At 42.4% G+C, this 14316-nt stretch overlaps 1 protein-coding gene across 1 annotated transcript in view; it reads right to left on the minus strand.

Annotated features, from left to right (window-relative positions):
• Positions 1 to 11810: 11810 nt before the first annotated feature.
• The window catches only part of col5a2b (collagen, type V, alpha 2b), a 121779-nt gene continuing 119273 nt past the window's right edge, over positions 11811 to 14316 (minus strand). Inside the window, exon 53 of the mRNA XM_055637630.1 lies at positions 11811 to 14203. Coding sequence (XP_055493605.1) covers positions 14057 to 14203 — 147 coding nt within the window. The 3' untranslated portion in view covers positions 11811 to 14056. The remainder of the gene's footprint in view (positions 14204 to 14316) is intronic.

The raw sequence follows: 14316 nt of genomic DNA on the forward strand, positions 1-14316 counted from the left end.
CGACGACGAACGCAAAAAGACGATGAACGCAAAAAGACGACAAACGCAAAAAGACGAAGAACGCAAAAAAACGCAAAAAGACGACGAACGCAAAAAAGACGACGAACGCAAAAAGACGACGAACGCAAAAAAAGACGACGAACGCAAAAAAAGAAAAAACGCAAAACGACGACGAAACAAAAAGACGACGAACGCAAAAAGACGAAAAACGCAAAAAAACGACGACGACGCAAAAGACGACGAACGCAAAAAGACGACGAAAAAAAAAAGACGACGAAACGCAAAAAGAAAACGCAAAAAGCAAACGACAAACGCAAAAGACGAAAAAAGACGACGAACGCAAAAGACGACAAAAAGCAAAAAGACAAAAGACAAGGAACGCAAAAAGACAAAGAACGTAAAAAGACGAAAAAAGCCAAAAGACGACGGCCGCAGAAAGATGACGGTTGCAGAAAGAAGACGAACGCACAAAGACAACGAACGCAAAAAGAGGAAGAAAAAACGACGAACGCAAAAAGACGAACGACGCAAAAAGACGACGAACGCAAAAAGAAGACGAACGCAAAAAGACGACGAACGCAAAAAGACGACGGACGCAAAAAGACGACAAAAAGACGACGAACGCAAAAAGACGACGAACGCAAAAAGACGACGAACGCAAAAAGACGACGAACGCAAAAAAAAGAAGACAACAAAAAAAAGACGAACGCAAAAAAAAGACGAACGCGCAAAAACGACGAACGCAAAAAGACGACGAACGCAAAAAGACGACAAACGCAAAAAGACGAAAAACGCAAAAAGACGAAGAAAGCAAAAAGACGACGAACGCAAAAAGACGACGAACGCAAAAAGACGACGAACGCAAAAAGACGACGAACGCAAAAAGACGACGAACGCAAAAAAACGAAAAAGGACGACGAACGCAAAAAGACGACGAACGCAAAAAGACGACAAACGCAAAAAAAACGCAAAAAGACAACGAACGCAAAAAAGACGAAACGCAAAAAGACGAAACAAAAAAAGACGACGAACAAAAAAAGACGACGAACGCAAAAAGACGACGAACGCAAAAAGACGACGAACGCAAAAAGAACGAACGCAAAAAGACGACGAACGCAAAAAGACGACGAACGCAAAAAGACGACGAACGCAAAAACGACGAAAAAAAAAAAAGACGACGAACGCAAAAAAAGACGACAGACGCAAAAAGACGACGAACGCAAAAAAAGACGACGGACGCAAAAAGCGACGGACGCAAAAAGACGACAAACGCAAAAAGACGACAAACGCAAAAAGACGACGAACGCAAAAAGACGACGGACGCAAAAAGACGACGAACGCAAAAAGACGACGAACGCAAAAAAAGACGACGAACGCAAAAAAAGACGAACAAAAAAAGAAAAGCAAAAAGACAAAGAACGCAAAAAAACAATGAAAGAAAAAAACAACGAAAGCAAAAAAAACAAAAAACGACAAAAAAAGACGAAAACGCAAAAAAACGACGCAAAACGACAAAAAGACGACGAACGCAAAAAGACGAAACGCAAAAAGACGCAAACGCAAAAAGAAAGACGAAAAACGATGGAAAAAAACGACGAACGCAAAAAAGACGACGCGACGACGAACGCAAAAAGACGACGAACGCAAAAAGACGACCAACGCAAAAAGACAAACGCAAAAAGACGGCGAATGCAAAAAGGAAATGACCGCAAAAAGACGACGAACGCAAAAAGACGACGAAAAAAAAGACGACAAACGCAAAAAAAAGACGACGAACGCAAAAAGACGACGAACGCAAAAAGACGACGAACGCAAAAAGACGACGAACGCAAAAAGACGACGAACGCAAAAAGACGACGAACGCAAAAAGACGACGAACGCAAAAAGACGAGGAACGCAAAAAGACGACGAACGAAAAAAGACGACGAACGCAAAAAGACGACGAACGCAAAAAGACGACGAACGAAAAAAAAAAGACGACGAACGCAAAAAGACGAAACGCAAAAAGACGACGACGACGGACGCAAAAGACGACGGACGCAAAAAGACGACGAACGCAAAAAGACGACGAACGCAAAAAGACGACGAACGCAAAAAGACGACGAACGCAAAAAGACGACGAACGCAAAAAGACGACGAACGCAAAAAGACGACGAACGCAAAAAGACGACGAACGCAAAAGACGACGAACGCAAAAAGACGACGGACGCAAAAAGACGACGGACGCAAAAAGACGACGAACGCAAAAAAAAAGACGACGACGAACGCAAAAAGACGACAACGCAAAAAGACGACGGACGCAAAAAGACGACGAACGCAAAAAGACGACGAACGCAAAAAGACGACGGACGCAAAAAGACGACGAACGCAAAAAGACGACGGACGCAAAAAGACGCAAAAAGACGACGACGCAAAAAGACGACGAACGCAGAAAGACGACGGACGCAGAAAGACGACGAACGCAGAAAGACGACGAACGCAGAAAGACGATGGACGCAGAAAGACGACGACGCATAAAGAAAAGACGACGGCCGCAAAAGACGACGGCCGCAAAAAGACGACGAACGCAGAAAGACGACGAACGCAAAAAGACGACGAACGCAGAAAGACGATGAACGCAAAAAAAAAGCAAAAAGCAAAAAAAGACGAAATGCAAAGACGACGAATGCAAAAAGATGACGAACGCAAAAAGACAAATGCAAAACGACAAAAAGACAAACGCAAAAAGACAAACGCAAACGCAAAAAGACAACCGCAAATGCAAAAAACACAAACGCAAAAAGACAAACGCAAAAAGACAAACACAAAAAGAAAAAGACGACAAATGCAAAAAGACAAACGCAAAAGATGAACGCAAGAAAGACGACGCTAATGGAACGGACGCAGAAAGACGACAAACGCAAAAAAGATGATGAACGCAAAAAGACAAATGCAAACGCAAAAAGACGGACGCAAAAAGATGCCCTATCCATGTACCTGTCTAACAGTATCTTAAACATTGGGATAGTCTCAGCCTCAACTACCTCCTATGGCAACTAGTTCCATACATCCACCGTACTTTGTGTGAAAAAGTTATGGTCCTGTCCCACTTAGGCGACTTTTCAAGCATCTGCCGGCGACAGTCAAGTTGTTGGCACTCATCTGTAAAACTAGCAACAGGAATGGTGACTATCGGAGTGGAACACACGCACACGCACATGCACGCGGGGGACAGGGCAAGCAGATGGAGCGCTGTCTGAAACTCACACGGTGCAAAGCCAAGGTGATAAAGCCACATACACCAAGATGAATTGGCACTGTAATTGAGACGGCTAGCACAGTGTACAGTAAGTCCTTTAAAAGGGGGGGGGGGGGTGGAGAAGAGGGAGATGGAGTGGAGACAACTGTTAAGAAGCCAGACAACATTTAAGAAGCCAGTGATACACAGCTGTGAAGTTCAGCGGACATTTAACATTACCGGTCGGTTATCCTTGGTTCTGAAAACTACTGCTTACGTTTTTTTTCTCCCAATGAGCCAATGAAATCCAACACCGGCTACAGCCTATGTGAACCTAAGAGAACCTTTGACCTCCTGGCAACCCACTTGGACCTCCTGGCGACCCACCTATGGCTCAAGAATCCTTGCTACATTCCATGGCAGATTCATTATAGTTGCCGTTAATTTTTCAACATGTTGGAAACATTCTCAGTGCCAATAATGAGGTTGCAACTATTTCCAAGAATGTGGGAATTCATCACGACCATGAAGGCGACTCCCCGGCAGCCATCCGCGAACATGTGGCGACTGCAAATTTCCTGCAGTCGCCTAAAATGTCGCCTCAATGGGACGTCCATTACCCGTCAGATTCCTATTAAATCTTTTCCCCTTCACCTTAAACATATATCATCTGGTTCTCAATTCATCTACTCTGGGCAAGAGACCCAGAGCATCTATTCCTCTCATGATTTTATACACCTAGAGAATTCCAGAATGCCACTAGGATTAACCAATGATGCAGGAATTAGTAGAGGACAGGAGTCTGGGAGATTTGAGGGGCTGTAGGATTATTTGTAGGGCTGTGAACAGTAGTGATTTTGGCAGGGGAAGGGGTTTCAAAGCTATAGCTGGATTTTTTACGAGAACAATGAGAACTACTAAAAATAAATCCACCAGTCACCCAGGACAAAAATGAGTCGTGATGCCAGGTATAAAAGGAGAGGAGCAATGTGTGAAAAGAGGGAACCATTGATGGTGTGTGTATGTGATGCAAGGAAATCTAAGTGGTTTAGAGGTTAGCTTTGAGAGTGATCACGTATTGAATATTAGTCCAGAGGAGCTCCAAAGCTAGTGATCACTGGTCACCATGGACTCAATGGGCCAAAAGGCCTGTTTCTGTGCTGTATCTCAAAAGTCTAAAGTAAAATCATACAATCGTAGGAAAAATTATCAAGGAAAGGTGGAGCCCACAATGGTCCATTGTTGGCTGAGAGGTAGGTGATCAAGAGTTAGACAGACAATAAAACTCAACAAGATGACTAGGGAAAGTAGTACGACATCTAGGTTGGGGGAGTTAGAGAAATCAATATTCATACTGTTAGGGTTGTAAGCTGCCCAAAGTGCTGTTCCTCCAATTTACATTTGGCCTCATTCTAACAAAGGAGGAGGCTCCGGACAGAAAGGTCAGTGTGAGAATGGGAAGGGGAGTTTGGCAACCAGCATTTGGTTGGCAATCTTATTGAATGGTGAAACATGATTGAGAGGCCAAATACCTTTCCGTGCTCCTATTTATGTTCTTCCATCAAATTTCGATTTTTAAAGTATTTGCATTCTGAATTGGTCATAGCACCATATCTGAATTGGGCACCATATCTGAGAAAGGATGTGTTGGGAGGGTCCAGAGGAGGTTTACAGGAATGATCCCTGGAATGAGAAGGTTAACCTGTGATGAGCGTTTGATGGCACTGGGCCTGTACTAGCTGGAGTTTAGAAAAAATGACGGGACCTCATTGGAACATACAGAATAGTGAAAGGCTTGGATAGAGTCGATGTGCAGATGTTTCCACTAGTGGGCGAGTCTAGGACTAGAGGTCATAGCCTCAGAATTAAAGTACGTTCTTTTAGGAAGGAGATGAGGAGAAATGTATTTAGTCAGAGAGTGGTGAATATGTGGAATCATTTGCCACAGAAGGCTGTGGAGGCCAAGTAAATTAATATTTTTAAGGCAGAGAAAGTTTGATTCTTAATTAGTACGGGTTAATACTAATTAGTATTATTCAGAGGTTATGGGGAGAAGGCAGGAGAATGGAGTTAGGAGAAAGAGATAGACCAGCCATGATTGAATGGCGCAGGAGACTTGATGGGCCAAATGGTCTAATTCTACTATTTCTTACGACCTTATGAGAAGTAATGTTTTCCTTGCAATACTTATCGCTGAAATAGATGGTTTATTTGTTTTATTTTATTGATATATGGAACTATTCTGACTAAAACAATTCTATTAGTAAGAGGAAGAGGAAGAGGATTTCTTGGAATGTATGCGTGATAGTTATCTAAATCAACATGTAGAGGAACCAACGAGAGAGCAGGCTATTTTAGACTGGGTATTGAGTAATGAGGAAGGGTTAGTTAGCAATCTTGTTGTGCGTGCACCCTTGGCAAGAGTGACCATAATATGGTTGAGTTCTTCATTAAGATGGAGAGTGGCATTGTTAATTCAGAAACAATGGTTCTGAACTTAAAGAAAGGTAATTTGAGGGTATGAGACGTGAAGTGGCCAAGATTGACAGGCAATTAATTCTCAAAGGGTTGACGGTGGATATGCAATGGAAGACATTTAAAGACTGCATGGATGAACTACAAAAATTGTTCATCCCAGTTTGGCAAAAGAATAAATCAGGGAAGGTAGTACATCCGTGGATAACAAGGGAAATCAGGGATAGTATCAAAGCGAAGGATGATGCGTACAAATTAGCCAGAAAAAGCAGCATACCGGAGGACTGGGAGAAATTCAGAGACCAGCAGAGGAGGACAAAGGGCTTAATTAGGAAAGGAAAAATAGATTATGAAAGAAAACTGGCAGGGAACATAAAAACTGACTGCAAAAGTTTTTATAGATGTGTGAAAAGAAAGAGATTAGTTAAAACAAATGTAGGTCCCTTGCAGTCAGAAACAGGTGAGTTGATCATGGGGAACAAGGATATGGCGGACCAATTGAATAACTACTTTGGTTCCGTCTTCACTAAGGAAGACATAAATAATTTGCCAGAAATAGCAGGGGACCGCGGGTCAAAGGAGTTGGAGGAATTGAGTGAAATCCAGGTTAGCCGGGAAGTGGTGTTGGGTAAATTGAATGGATTAAAGGCCGATAAATCCCCAGGGCCAGATAGGCTGCATCCCAGAGTACTTAAGGAAGTAGCTCCAGAAATAGTGGATGGATTAGTAATAATCTTTCAAAGCTCTTTAGATTCTGGAGCAGTTCCTGAAGATTGGCGGGTAGCAAACGTAACCCCACTTTTTAAGAAGGGAGGGAGAGAGAAAACGGGGAATTACAGACCAGTTAGTCTAACATCTGTAGTGGGGAAACTGCTAGAGTCAGTTATTAAAGATGGGATAGCAGCACATTTGGAAAGTGGTGAAATCATTGGACAAAGTCAGCATGGATTTATGAAAGGTAAATCATGTCTGACGAATCTTATAGAATTTTTCGAGGATGTAACTAGTAGTGTGGACAGGGGAGAACCAGTGGATGTGGTCCCACATAAGAGATTAGTATGCAAACTTAAAGCACACGGCAATGGGGGTTCAGTATTGATGTGGATGGAGAACTGGCTGGCAAACAGGAAGCAAAGAGTGGGAGTAAACGGGTCCTTTTCACAATGGCAGGCAGTGACTAGTGGGGTACCGCAAGGCTCAGTGCTAGGACCCCAGCTATTTACAATATATATTAATGATCTGGATGAGGGAATTGAAGGCAATATCTCCAAGTTTGCGGATGACACGGAGCTGGGGGGCAGTGTTAGCTGTGAGGAGGATGCTAGGAGACTGCAAGGTGACTTGGATAGGCTGGGTGAGTGGGCAAATGTTTGGCAGATGCAGTATAATGTGGATAAGTGTGAGGTTATGCATTTTGGTGGCAAAAACAGGAAAGCAGACTATTATCTAAATGGTGGCCGACTAGGAAAAGGGGAGATGCAGCGAGACCTGGGTGTCATGGTACACCAGTCATTGAAAGTAGGAATGCAGGTGCAGCAGGCAGTGAAGAAAGCAAATGGTATGTTAGCATTCATAGCAAAAGGATTTGAGTATAAGAGTATAAGGGAGGTTCTACTGCAGTTGTACAGGGTCTTGGTGAGACCACACCTGGAGTATTGCGTACAGTTTTGGTCTCCAAATCTGAGGAAGGACATTTTGGCCATAGAGGGAGTGCAGAGAAGGTTCACCAGACTGATTCCTGGGATGTCGGGACTGTCTTATGAAGAAAGACTGGATAGACTTGGTTTATACTCTCTAAAATTTAGGAGACTGAGAGGGGATCTTATAGAAACGTACAAAATTCTTAAGGGGTTGGACAGGCTAGATGCAGGAAGATTGCTCCCGATGTTGGGGAAGTCCAGGACAAGGGGTCACAGCTTAAAGATAAGGGGGAAATCCTTTAAAACTGAGATGAGAAGAACTTTTTTCACACAGAGAGTGGTGAATCTCTGGAACTCTCTGCCACAGAGGGTAGTCGAGGCCAGTTCATTGGCTATATTTAAGAGGGAGTTAGATGTGGCCCTTGTGGCTAAGGGGATCAGAGGGTATGGAGAGAAGGCAGGTACGGGATACTGAGTTGGATGATCAGCCATGATCATATTGAATGGCGGTGCAGGCTCGAAGGGCCGAATGGCCTACTCCTGCACCTAATTTCTATGTTTCTATGTTTCTATTTATTTCAACTGTGAGCACTTTCAAAAGAACTTCATTAACTGTTATGTGCTTTTGGAATGCCCTGGGGTCCATTTAAAATAGTTTGTATTGTTTTCTCAAAGTTTAACAACTTTCCCTTTTCAAATATTCACTCCCCAAGTTTTAAAAACCAAGATCTATTTTTGAACGAACTATTTTGCTTCTGTTTCAATGTGGCCTCATTTTACCAGCATCTGTTGCTGATTGACACAAACCAGTGCACAAATATTATAAGCACTAAACAGCTGGATATACACAGGCGCACAATGTTTGGTGCAAGTCACTATACAGGGATCTGGAATAATGTGCTGTGAGAATCTTTGGGGCACACTGGAATTCAATATGAGGATTGAAATAGGTACATTGGCCTATTTAAAGTTCAATGGAAACAATGTGGTTGCCGTTAATGCCAACATCATGCAAAATTATATTTTATATGGAATCTACCAATTGCTTAAATTATAATTAAAACAATCCCATCTGGAATGTCGACTGGCCAGTTGGAAAGGGAACTGAACTGCTTGCCGTGAGAATATTCTGAAGAAATATATATAGGTCAGGCCACACAGCCGTGAATTAAGAGGCGGGTGGGGCCACTGAGAAGAATAAGGGACTCGGCAGGGTGGTGGAGGCGTCGAGAACAAAGAAAGCACCTGGGGGGGGGGTGGGGGTGGGGGGGGGGGGGGGGGGGGGGGGGGGGGGGGGGAGGGGGGAGAGAGGTGTGATGCAAAAAATGAAGAGGGACCAACATGAGTTAGATAGAGCTCTAGGGGCTAGTGGAATCAAGGGATATCGGGAGGCAGGCACAGGTTATTGATTGGGGATGATCAGCCATGATCACAATGAATGGTGGTGCTGGCTCGAAGGGCCGAATAGCCTCCTCCTGCACCTATTTTCTATGTTTCTATTGTGGTGCATGGGTCTCAAAAAAGAAGAGAGGAGTCAAGTATTTTGAGAGGCACCTTTAATTATGTTCCTCCCGGTTGTAGGGAGGTCCAAATGAGAGAAAGATGGCACCTAAACCCCTGCCTTTAAACCCTCTGGTTAAGGGCCGCCTCTGGACTGAACCACTCCCATGCCGAGGGGTTCGACAGCTATGATGGCGCAACACTTGGGAGCAGCCACAGGATGGGAGCCGCCACACTATGACTAATTTTGTAACTTTTGCCCATGCAGGAAACTTGGTGACTCTGTGTACATTGTGTATTGTATGCAAAAACAAATAATTTCACTGTACCTGGGTACATGTGACAATCACAAACATCATCGAATCATTGAATTTAAAGGGAATCGTACCTTAAATAGTAAATTGCTGAAGAGATGGTTGATGAGGAGCTGGCAGCATTGATTGTAATACAAGAATTGCTCAACACATTTGCTTGTATTTAGCCAAAAATCAGTAGGTCAGACAGTGATCATGATCTTTTTTTTTAGAAATGTGAAGAATGAGGATTTTGGTTAATAATTACACGGGCTTTTTTTCCAACTGAATTCTGATAATCAAATGGTTTCCAGAGAAAACACTATCTGAATAGGTCATGCAATTTCTAAGGATTCCTAACCATGTGTCACAAACCTCGGAGGGTGAAACAAGTAGATAAGGTGATTTAAGATGTTGCATAGAAACATAGAAAATAGGTGCAGGAGTAGGTCATTCGGCCCTTTGAGCCTGCACCGCCATTCAATATGATCATGGCTGATCATCCAACTCAGTATCCTGTACCTGCCTTCTCTCCAATCCCCCTGATCCCTTTAGCCACAAGGGCCACATCTAACTCCCTCTTAAATATAACCAATGAACTTGCCTCAACTACCTTCTGCAGCAGAGAATTCCAGAGATTCACCACTGTGTGAAAAATGTTTTCCTCATCTCGGTCCTAAAAGATTTCCCCCTTATCCTTAAACTGTGACCCCTTGTTCTGGAATTGCACTTGGAATCAGAACAGAAAGGCTGGGAGGTCATAATACTGTTGAACCCATGGCCAGACAAAACTCATCATACATGGAAGAATGTTGTTAGCATTGGAGAACATTTTGGAAGACATCACCAGAAGGAGATGATGGTTTTAAGGAAGCAATGATTAGGCTGGGATTATTACTTTGTTGCAAAAGCCTTGCCAAGAAATATAATTGTACTGTACAAACATAGGATGAACAAGAACAACTTATTTATCTTAACAGAAAAGCATTAAATAGGAAGCTTATATCTGCTAATTGTTAAAATAATTAGGAGATCAGTATATTTTTGTCACATAATGATCTGGAATATGGTAAAGACAGAAACCACATACTGTTTAAAGTAGTGGACCAATGTGTGAGGAGTTGTAATCCATGAACATGGAGCAAGAGTTTGGAATTAGTTAGTGATCCTTTTACCAAGGAATGAAAAATCAAATACTGGAGGGAACAGCTGCCAGGTGAGAGGTGAGAAGTTTAAAGGAGATATTCAGGACAAGTTTTTTTCACAGAGAGCGGTGAGTGCCTGGAACACTTTGCCGGGGCTAATGGTCAAGGTAGATACGATAGTGTCTTTTAGGAAACTTTTGTATAGGCGCATAGATTTGCTGGGAATGGAGGGATAAGGATTATGTACAGAATCGGCAGGAACATGGCAGGGAGCGAGGACGGACGGTTGAATTGAATTGCACATTTTAATGCAAGAGGCCCGACAGGTAAGGTGGTTAACCTCAGGGTTTGGATTGGTATGTACAACTGGGATTTTGTAGGCTGTATGGAGATGGACAGGACTGGCAGCTTAATGTTCCAGGGTACACATGCTACAGGAGAGATACAGTTGTGGATGGAAGAGGAGGGGGTGTTGCTATTTTGATTAAGGAGAATGCCACAACAGTTGTTTGAAATGACATTACTGATAGTTTGTCCACTGAGTGGGTGGAGCTAAGGAATAAAAAGGAGTTATTTACCTTTTTTTGGCGTATACTACAGACTTCCACAGTCACCAGGAATTAGAAGTGTTAATATGCCAGGAGATTGCAGGTAGCTGCTAAACTAATAAGATTGTCATAGTATTGGATTTAACTTCCACAATATAGGCTGGGACTGTCATAGTGCAAAAGGCTGAAAAGAGGTGGAATTTATTAAATGTGTTCAGAAAAATGTCCTCAACCAATATGTAGAGGGCCTTACATGGGAGAGGGCAAAGCCTGATCTACTCTTAGTGACTTGGGAAAGGCAAGTGACTGATGTGCTCCTGAATGAATCATTTGGGGACCAGCAATCAGTGTTCTATTAGCTTTAAGATAGTCATGGATAATGACAGGACGGGCCCACGAGTTAAAATTCTGAATTAGGGCAATGCCAAGGTTGATGGTATTAGACAGGAATTTGCTCATGTTGATTGGAGTAGGTCCGTTGCGGGCAAAGGAACATCAGGAAAGTGGAATGCTTTAAAAGTGATTAAAAGGCTTCAGGACATGCATATTTCTGTTAGAGTGAAGGGCAAAGCAGGTGGGCATAAGGAGGTGTGGATGACGAGAAAAATTGAGGTGCTGGTGTGGAAAAAGAAGACTGGGTGAAACTATATAGGCAGCTGGGATCAAGTTTTCAGGAACCAAGGAGCAGGCTTCTGAGGGAAAAAAGCAGAAGGGCAAAAGCAGGCAGATTGCACTGGAAGATAATATAAAAGGAATCTAAAGAGATTTTATAAGTACATTAAACAAGAGGGTAAATGGCTGGGCTCTGTGAGTGTTAGAGAGCAGAGGGATTCAGGTGTGCAGGTACATAGTTCCTTAAAAGTGGCATCACAAGTAGATAGGATGGTCAAGAAGGCTTTCTGCACATTGGCCTTCATCAGTTAAAGGTCTGTCCCACTTGGTGATTTTTTTCAGCGTCTGCTGGCATCAATGACTGACCTATCAGGTCACCGAAAAATTTGGGGCGTGATGACGTATTGAAGCGCGGTGTTTTTTTCACTTGTCGCAACATTTTTTGTGTCGCTGCTGGATTTTGAAATGTTCAAAATCTTTTGGCGACACAGATGGAGTCAACTATAGTCAACAAAATAGAGAGAGTACAGAGGAGATTTACTAGAATGTTGCCTGGGTTTCAGCAACTAAGTTACAGAGAAAGGTTGAACAAGTTTGGGCTTTATTCTTTGGAGCGCAGAAGGTTAAGGGGGGACTTGATAGAGGTTTTTAAAATGATGAGAGGGATAGACAGAGTTGACGTGGAAAAGCTTTTCCCACTGAGAGTAGGGAAGATTCAAACAAGGGGACATGACATGAGAATTAAGGGACTGAAGTTTAGGGGTAACATGAGGGGGGACTTCTTTACTGAGAGAGTGGTAGCTGTGTGGAATGAGCTTCCAGTGAAGGTGGTGGAGGCAGGTTCGTTTTTATCATTTAAAAATAAATTGGATAGTTATATGGATGGGAAGGGAATGGAGGGTTATGGTCTGAGCGCAGGTATATGGGACTAGGGGAGATTATGTGTTCGGCACGGACTAGAAGGGTCGAGATGGCCTGTTTCCGTGCTGTAATTGTTATATGGTATATGGTTATATGGTTATATGACGCCGGCAATCGCCAAAAATATTCGCCAAGTGGGACAGGCTCTTTACGATATTGAATATAGAACTTGGGATGTTACATTACAGTTGTGCTGGATGTTGGTGAAGCCACATTTGCAGTACTGTTTCACTTTGGTCGCTATTCAATCGGAAAGATGGCGTTAAGCAGGATGTGGAGCAAAGAAGATTTATGAGAATGTTGTCAGGCCTGAGTTCTAGGGATAGGTTTGGCAGGTTAGGACATTATTCCTTGGAGTGCAGGATGCTGAAGGGTGATCTTACAAAGGTGTATATGATCATGAATGGACCAGATAGGGTAGATGTACAGAGATTTTTACCCAGAGTAGGGAAATCAAGAACAAGAGGGCAAAAGTTTAAGGTGAAAGTGGAAAGATTTAATAGGAATCTGAGGGACAACTTTTTCACATAGAGTGGTGAATATGTGGGATGAGCTGTCGTTGAAGCAGTGCCATAATGATTTTGAAAATACATTTGGCCAGATACTTGGAGAGGAAAGGTTTAGTGAGGTGTATGTACTTTATTTTGAAAGGTTTATGTAGTGTAGATGGGACATCTTAGTTGCCATGGGCAAGTTGGCTTGAAGGGCCTGTTTCCATGCTGTATGACATTCCGACTATGATTCCATGACTATACAAAAGTTTAATCACTACGATCATGAAACGTTTTGTTGCACGATTCCTAGTATAAGGAACCAAAACAATACTTTCTTAAAATACACTTTATTTATTTTATGGCACAAGTATTCAAAACACTATGATAGAAAATACCTGATTCCATGTTACATATTTGAATCAAAAAAGGATGAACCCTTTTAACTTGGTAAAGGCTTGCAAAGCCACTGACCTTGCAAAGACCAGCGAATAAATGAAAAATGATTCATCATTTTGAGAACAATGAAAAATTATTACCACAGACGATGGAAATGATAAGTCCGATATCAACATTTTAGTGGGTCATACTTAAAATAGCACCAGTTTTTAAGGCAATATTGCCTCAAGAATGCAAGCACCAGTGGACAAAAGGCTGAGCACAGAGTTAATTACAGGTACTTCGAACAATTACTCTTGCATTTAGTCTGCTGCCAGCAACAACAATGAAAGAGCACATTTGTTGCATTTCACCTTGAGTCATCCTCAGATTTATTGCTACTGGAAACAATTAGCTCTGTATCCAGAGATTGAGGCTTTAGATTTTTAATGCAATGTTTTCTTGGGAGCATCAAACTTATCCCAGTTTCTGTCCATGCCGAGGTAGTTGAAGCTGGGTAAGTTTTAAATGCAGCTACTTTCTTAATAAGAAAGAAGGGCCAGATCAAATCTGCTACTGGGAATGTTTGGTACACTGAATTATTGAACCTGATTTCACCCCAGTGTCAACAGCAAACAGCAGTAGTTATTTGTACACATGTGACATTTGTTTTTATTCCATTGTCTGATACATTCTATAATTTTTATCAAATGAATGAAGTGATTTAGAATGTCATCCTGGTAGCTTCAAACATAAGCAAGTAAGTGCAGGGTCGTTAGGAATCAGCCCTTTTTTGGTTGCGTGCTGGAAATCAATTGTTCAAACTGTCTTCAGTGTTACAAGAAGCAGACAGGCCCAATCTCAACACCAAATTCCTGATCCTCTCCACCAATATCGAAAGGTGCAATGTCAACAATTGGCAGATGAACAGTTTTTCGTGTTCGATACTCGAAGATTGTCTTGCCCCATTCTCCTGTGCGGTTCTGTAGGCAAACAGAAAAGTTCAACTTTTACTTTTCGTTCTAACCGGCAAGTGTTGAAGTAATAACATTGAATAAATGTGAACTATGAATAGAGGGTTTTGATTTCGTACAAA

The sequence above is a fragment of the Leucoraja erinacea genome, chromosome 7 (genome assembly GCF_028641065.1).
Source record: "Leucoraja erinacea ecotype New England chromosome 7, Leri_hhj_1, whole genome shotgun sequence".
Taxonomy (NCBI): Eukaryota; Metazoa; Chordata; class Chondrichthyes; order Rajiformes; family Rajidae; genus Leucoraja; species Leucoraja erinaceus.